This window comes from Cololabis saira, chromosome 5 (assembly GCF_033807715.1).
Source record: "Cololabis saira isolate AMF1-May2022 chromosome 5, fColSai1.1, whole genome shotgun sequence".
Taxonomy (NCBI): domain Eukaryota; kingdom Metazoa; phylum Chordata; class Actinopteri; order Beloniformes; family Belonidae; genus Cololabis; species Cololabis saira.
The window spans coordinates 34,344,644-34,352,244 of NC_084591.1; the positions used below are offsets into that span (position 1 = coordinate 34,344,644).

Genomic DNA, 7,601 nt, shown 5'->3' on the forward strand with positions numbered 1-7,601 from the left:
TAATTAAAGTAAAACACTAAATCATAAGCTGTTGGTCGGAAAAGCTGGAAAACAACAAGCGTGTGTCTTCAGAAGACGAACACAAAGCCGTGGCGACAATGACTCTGGTCAGCGAAGCACGAAACAACTGATTATCAACCAAATTCAGATTGGAAAATATGTATATAATATATATTATATACATACACACGCAGCATAAATGCTGCTTTTTTACAGTATATATACATATACATTTCTATTCTGAGCGTCGGCTAACTTTCTTTGCACAGAACTCTTAGTACTGGTTGCACTGGTTCTCGCCACCTCCTCTAAACCTCCACACGCAGCAATCCATTTAGGATTAATGAAGTGCTTACTTAACCAATTTAAACCCTTAATTCCTATTAATTCAACATAATAGCCACCCTCTCCAACAGAATTAACAGCACTTTAGCAGAAAACCACAAATCTCTGTGGGCCGGAAAGAGTCAACCCAGCAAATTCCATATTCTTTGATAAATATGTAACGGTATGTATATCACTGTTAAAATGCATAACCCTCATGTAAGACCCCTATCAAATCTGGTTTACACCTGTATTACATTTCTCCCTCAATCAGCAGCTTTTCTGAGACGCTGGCCTCCCACGAGGAGCAGAAACCATTACCAGGCACCGCAGCTCATTTGCAGAAAGATTGGAGATCACACTGCATCAAGAAGCATGTGAAACGTTTCTCAGAACCAAATTGATTTATTCCATTTCCATGTTTGTATGCAGCATCAGTACCGGTGTATTTAATGTAAATCCCCAAACTTTGTGTTGAGCTGATGTGGAGGTTGCTGCTTATTGTGCAAGTAAGAAGCGGGGCATTTGAGTAACAAAAAAGGGGCACTATTGGATGAAAAATTGAGGTATGTGCAGCATATCTCTATATGTGATATGAAATATTAAATAATAAAAACTGGGTCTCTGTGTTTATGTAAATATCAAACAGAACGGCATTTTCTAAATGACTGTCACTCAATAATAATGTAAATGTGATTACAAAACTCCTCAAAAAAATATGAAATGCAGAAACTGAGAAATGTTAATGTATTTTGAAAACAGGTACTCTAGCAGTTTCTGCTGTCCAGACTTCGTCTTTTACAGAGAAGACATTGCTTATTTCAGCAAAACGAAGTAAGAGGCACAGAAAATCAAAATGAGTTTGACTTTATATATATATATATATATATATATATATACACACATACACATACACATACACACACACACACATACATATATGATGGCTTTACACAATGTTTAATTTAATATAATGTGTAAATTGTTTAGAAATTGTTGCTTTCTATTTGAAAAATAATTTGTATTTGAAGAGACTTTGAATGCTAAAAAACACGTACGTGACGTAGTAAACAAAAACAAAACAGAACCACATTATTCCCAAGCTCAGATCCACTGATGTGGCTTCTTTAAGCCAAAAAGACATTATCCCTCGTTTATAGTGGGGGAAAAAATGCATAAACAAATAAATAAATATTTCTGAATGTTTCAATTTTGACTCAGGGAAAACAGATCAAGCAGAGCCTGTGGCTAGAGGAGCCTGACTGCATGCTGGTGGGGGGTAAAAGACAGCCTTGGGGGGGTGTGGAGGGCGTCTGTTTTTTAATGAGCTGAAACTTTAAATACTGCATAATATATAATAAAAATGGATATTTCATTTCACCCTCCTGAAATAAAAAACTATTAAAATCCATTTCTTTCTTAATGTCAACAGTGTAAGCGTTAAGTATGAATGAAGAGAATGTGGTTCAATATCATCAGCAAGAAAGGAAAGCAAAATAATCACCAAGTTAAACTAGAAAAGGGAGAAAAGGAGGGCCGCGGCACGAAGATAAGTGCAGAGGCTTACGGCCATTGACTTAACAGAGTATATGCAAAAGCAACGGCAAATTAAAACTGAACCAGAACTTTAACAGCATAATCAATCCTGAGGAAACTGTTTTATTTCTTAATTTTTTCATAAGATGCAGCTCAGGCTTAATGTCAGCGTGAATTGCCTTTAAACAAGGAGAGCAAAGACTGGCAGCCACTGGAGCCACCCACCGACAGCAGCCGCTCAGCACTGGCACAGAGGGCGTAGCCTTTCAGCACCCACGGCCCGCTATTTACACACATGAAAGGGCTGTGAGAAACACAAATAAATAGAAAAAAGGAGAAAAAAAAAAAAAAAAAATCACATCACGAGAAAACACATCTTAATTAAATTGATTTTTAATGGTCGTCCACATGACAGTTTCAAACGTCATTGATAAGATGTTAATAGTGTCAACATACTAAGTGGATTTTTCTTAATAATTACGTTTTATTTTGAAACAATCCTTTCAGAGTGTGTAGATCTCGACAAACTGAGGATGTTCTGGGCGTTTTGATTCAGTCACACTGTAATTCAGCAAGTGTCATTTCACTGGAGATATAGTGAAAATGTTGGCCGTCGCATCAGCGTCGAGATGTAATTCCAGCGTAATCCTAGAAGTGATCTGAGTGATGGCTCAGGTACCCCCGCTGCTCGTGGAGAAAACACAGAAACGATGCTGGTGGCCGATCCACAGGCTCTATAATGATAACCTCAGCAGCATTAGCTGCAGGGGTTGTTCACGCCATAATTGTTTCTGCCAAGCCATATATCTATATGACAGAGGAAACACTAGTGTGATTTTCCTGCTAAATTATTTATTCACAGAGTGGTTCCATCAGCGATCTCAAGGAGATAAACACGGTCTGCTCCATCTCTTTTTGTTGCGTCTCGGCAATTTGACTTGCAGTTTCACGGCTGAACATTAACAACTTATCGCAACACCACCCTCAGTTTCAGCATTGTTTTCTTTAGTTACATAAACTCTAAACAGCCCAAGTATTTAAAGATTTCCCTTTGACAAAACTTATTACCAACTGCAGGATGCAATTAAATGCGACAAACTGTCATTAATTGTTTTCTCATTAACGCAGTGGATGTGTGTTGGGTAATTTAGACACTTCAATACGGGCCATTGAAAAGCATCGCTCTCATTTTAAATGCAGACACATTTTGTTAATTTACAGAAGTCCAATTGCCATCCAGATACCCTAGACCTGAAGAGGTGGTGACTAAGGTTCAATATGTAACACTAAGCCTCTGCCCGAGCTGAAGGGGTGCCCTCCCCTGCAGCTTGGAGTGACTCAGAGGTGAAGCCCTGAAAACAAATACAATGTACTCACATGGTCCACAGTTTGGATTTCACATCATCCTCTAATAGCCGCATACAGAGCTGCAGTCAGCTGCAACCCCACTCAATTGTGTTGGGCTGTAAGCCGGTATCAATGCAGCTTGGGGGTCAAAGGGTCAATGAGTAATTAAGACATGGTTGCCTGAGCATTCCCCATGCACACTTTCAGTCCTGATGAAAAGCTGGAAATGAAAGGAGGGGGATTTAAGTGCTGCCTGATACGAAGGATCAGATTTCCGTAAGTGTGCCTAAATGTTCCTTGTTTAAAGCAATTAGTATGATTAAAGACGTAGTCTGGTGTTATCAGGGTCTTTAAGAGGAATTCACGTGTGTTTTGCATGAAGTTAAGGCATTTTACACACAACAAAAGGTCACACTGCTTACATTAAAAACACTTAACCCAGTGTGCTTCGGTTGAGGTGACGTGCAAGTACCTGAGCATTCACTCTGAGGATCTGTAATTAAACCAGTTTCTTTTCAAAGTGCAACTGCTTTTCTATTCTTTTTGGAGGCTCGTCGTGGTTACAAGTATGATTAGGCTGTTTGGTCACATATTCATGCACGAGACTACCACGTTTTACAAAACAGGAACTCACAGACAGCATGTAGGGGCGATACTGTAGCCTTCATGTCCACAGAAGGTCAGAAGGTGCATTGATTTCCATGTTCAACAAGAAATTATTCGTTCAGTTTCATTGTGCTAAAAATGAAGAGGCCAAGGCCTGAAAATTGAGGTCGCTGATAAATGCTATTAGCAGGAGGTGCTGAGGGGGGAAATCAATATGGCAGTTTGTCAACCTGCCTCTCAGAGGGAGACAAACTCTGCAGCGAAGGCAAGCTTGCCCTGTCAGCAAAGCACATTACCAGAAATCAAAGGCCAGAAAAGGCCTGAAGGAAAGGATGCATGCATCTCCCTATGAAGACCACATTTTGGTAATTACAACCCATTTGATCAGATCTGTCCTGTCACTGATTCTTCTTTAACACTATTGACTATCTTGTGAGAGGAGGGTGACCACTAATTCAGCTTCAAGCAAATAATCAGGGGTTATTTAGATTCCTATATTTGTTACACAAAATGAAGCAAAATACACACTACTATAACAAATTATACCACTTCGCCACATTTAAATTATGATTTTCTTGAAAGTTTTCTACACTGTTAATGCTTTTTTAAAGAGCTCAAAACATATGGAAGTACAAAAGACAAACAAATGATTTTTTGTAACTCTAAACTTTATTACGGTTGCAAGAAACATTTTACAATAAAGGTGAGTCCTTAAATTAATCTTTAAACATTTAATATTTGCATATTTAAATATATACTACAACTCAACCTGTGCAGTCTAAGAAGACTGCGAATAACATGGGATGGCACTGTTGTCAATAGTCGTGGGAAAACTTCACCAAGAGCAGTAGCTCCAGAGACAACGTTCTTTAATCGACATTCAAGATAGTCCCCTTTCTGTATTAAACCTGAATTATGGTTCTACGTCAAACCAACGCAGAGCACACGCCGTCACCGTGACGCCGTCGTGAACCGTTCGGACTTCTCCGTCACTCCATTTCGCCACGGTGCAGTACCCCCCGTGACCGCTAATTTGCGATCTCTTCCTGAATGGTTTATCCGACTTTTTCCGGTCACAGTGAATCAAAGAGATAAGGACAACTATTGTGCAAAAAAAAAAAAAAAAAAAAAAAAAAAAAAAAATCACACGAAGAAAAGAGCGCTGAAAGTTCACGACTGCTTCAAACCGGAAACCGGAAATGCGTTGCTTCCAAGCGAACCAATTACAGCCCTCTCGTCTGCGTCGCCTCGACGCGTAGTTACAATTTTCGGGAGGTGCGCGTAAGTGACGGGGTGTGGTCTGCGTCGAAGCGTCCACACGCCGTAGGCACGGCGTCGTTTTGACGCAGAACCATAACTCAAGCTTTAGTACTGTGCACCCTCTTCTTCTTTGTAAGCAAAATATACAGTGACAGGTCCAACACTTGTCTGTACTGTTTCCTTAGCTCCAACCACCATCCAGCAGCCAATCCCATAGGCCAAGCAAGGGATACCTGCAACCACAGGACACGCCCATTTACATTTGGTGATATTTCCATTACACACACACACACACACACACACACACACACACACACACACACACACACACACACACACACACACACACACACACACACACACACACACACACACACACACACACACACACACACACACACACACACACACACACACACACGTCACTTTTTACTTTTACTCCTTACATTTTCATGCAATTATCTGTACTTTTTACTCCTTATATTTTAAAAACAGCCTTGTTACTCTATTTCATTTCGGCCTTTAAAAAAAAACAACTATCCAGTCAAATTGCTCCATCCAGATAGAGTGAATTTGGTTGTGGTTGTTTCAGATGTTCTTGTCCAGTTTTGTTCTTACATTCGTTCCCTCAGATTCTTGCAACTAAACTTGGATGTACATTCCAATAAAGGTTAGGATAAATGATAACATGCGTCTGAAGTTTGACTTTTTGCACCATTACAATACTTATAGGCAACTAATCATCATATCTTCTGCTCTCTGAAACACATGTTAATGCTCAATAGTACACATATATGCTTCTTTAATATATTTGCATTATACTAAGATGCATTCATTTTCAATGGCTTTTGTCCTTAATGGCTTTTTTCCCCCTTACATTACTTTTACTTTTATACTTTAAGTAGTTTTGAAACCAGTACTTTTATACTTTTACTTGAGTAAAAAACTTGAGTCGATACTTCAACTTCTACAAGAGTATTTTTAAACTCTAGTATCTATACTTCTACCTGAATAATGAATGTGAATACTAACTTGACACCTCTGCACACACACCATCAGTACTGACCCAGATTAATAACTTTCAGCATGGTGAAGAACCTGTCCTCGAAGTCCAGGTCGTGCACAGGCGCTTTGGTGCAGTGATACTTCACAAAGGGGAAGCAGCCTGTCCTCAGTATCTGGTAGTTGCATCCTTGAACTGTCCAGTTAAAGTTGGACCGTCCGAACTGGTCGTTGTGGACGGAGCTGTAGCGGACACAGAAGGAGGTCCAGGGGGGGAGTCTGCGCTGCAGCAGGTGGCAGGTCAACACCTCCGAGGCCGCTGGCCGCACACCCGTCCTGCCCAGGCGGCTCGGAAACAGAGCCACCTTGACAAACACGTCGTGCATCCTCCTCAAAAACTCCTTCATGACTTCTGCGGTCAGCAGAAGTGTTCCCCTCGGCTACTGTGTCGGCGTGTCGGCATGTGGACCGCTTGCCGGTAGCTGTGATCGTCCCCACGTGTATCACAGGACGTAAACACGGATCACGTGAAGGACAGAAACAAGCTCCTGCAGCTCAGGTGACGTTCAACAAACACGCTCAAATCCGGGTTTACTTCAACATTAATACAACTCTGCTCCACATCTGCTTGTCATAATTAAAACACTTTTTAGAAGAAAATTACAGACCTGCAAAACCAACCTTTCTTCTCCCAATGTGTTGTTTCTGCCTTTAACTTGGTACTGCGCCTAAACTCGCCCGGCTAGAAACACAACGACATAATTAATCGTTCCTGTCAGCAGTAGTAATCGTTCTATAATACATCCATGGTAGTAATTCACCGATTCATTAAAAACGAGTGCGATATGAAAATCTATACACATGATGATATACTCATCTTTCTTTCCCACAATATACAAGCATTACGAATACAACCACTTCTTTTAATTCGTAAAAGTAGTGGGGAAACACTGTGCTATTAAAAAAAAACCTCATATGCACATATGCCAGCGTTTGTTGTTGGTGGTGATAAAGGTACCATGCCATTTTCTATAATATTTCCAAGGTTCTTTTTTTTTTTTTTTTGCAGTTCAACACCATAGGCATATGTCTACAAGTCACCTGGGGCTGCTGAATTAACCAAATTCTGTGCTGCACATGCAGTAAACAAAAACAAACATCTCTGCTATTATCTTGTGCTGCTATCAAATTTATAGATCTAAATCATTTTCTCACGTTAATGTGATCTTATTATTCCAGCATACATAGATATATATGATTAAATTCATTTCAAAGTATTGCATTTGAATTTATACATTACTTTTGAAAACAAAGGCAAGTGGTGTGTAAAATGATTTAATCATTACTCTCAAATATTTCACATTGTTACAAAATGTCCCTTTTTTTTTAGATGTTAGGTTGTGTAAAAGATGCTGTTAAATCCAGTTCATGTCTCTTGCCTTTATAACCATCAATACTATCTGAACCATTTTACATTAAAGAGCCTTTGAAAGGAGCAATATCCTTTATTCACAGCTTTTCTGTAA

The 7,601-nt window shown here is 39.7% G+C and overlaps 1 protein-coding gene across 1 annotated transcript; it reads right to left on the reverse strand.

Annotated features, from left to right (window-relative positions):
- Window positions 1-4,480: 4,480 nt before the first annotated feature.
- On the reverse strand, window positions 4,481-6,801 carry c5h15orf61 (chromosome 5 C15orf61 homolog). Its single transcript, XM_061722612.1, has 3 exons — window positions 6,140-6,801; window positions 5,179-5,306; window positions 4,481-4,715 (listed from the first exon to the last, which is right to left on the reverse strand). The coding sequence occupies exons 1-2, from the start codon at window positions 6,480-6,482 to the stop codon at window positions 5,179-5,181; spliced, it is 471 nt and encodes a 156-aa protein (XP_061578596.1). The 5' UTR covers window positions 6,483-6,801; the 3' UTR covers window positions 4,481-4,715.
- Window positions 6,802-7,601: the final 800 nt, after the last annotated feature.

Excerpts from the sequence above, each read along its gene's own strand:
- c5h15orf61 (XM_061722612.1), bottom strand. The coding sequence starts at position 6,482 with ATGAAGGAGTTTTTGAGGAGGATGCACGACGTGTTTGTCAAGGTGGCT. Across the intron at positions 5,307-6,139 it reads GCTGAAAGTTATTAATCTGG|GTATCCCTTGCTTGGCCTAT; the intron begins GTCAGTACTGAT and ends CTGTGGTTGCAG.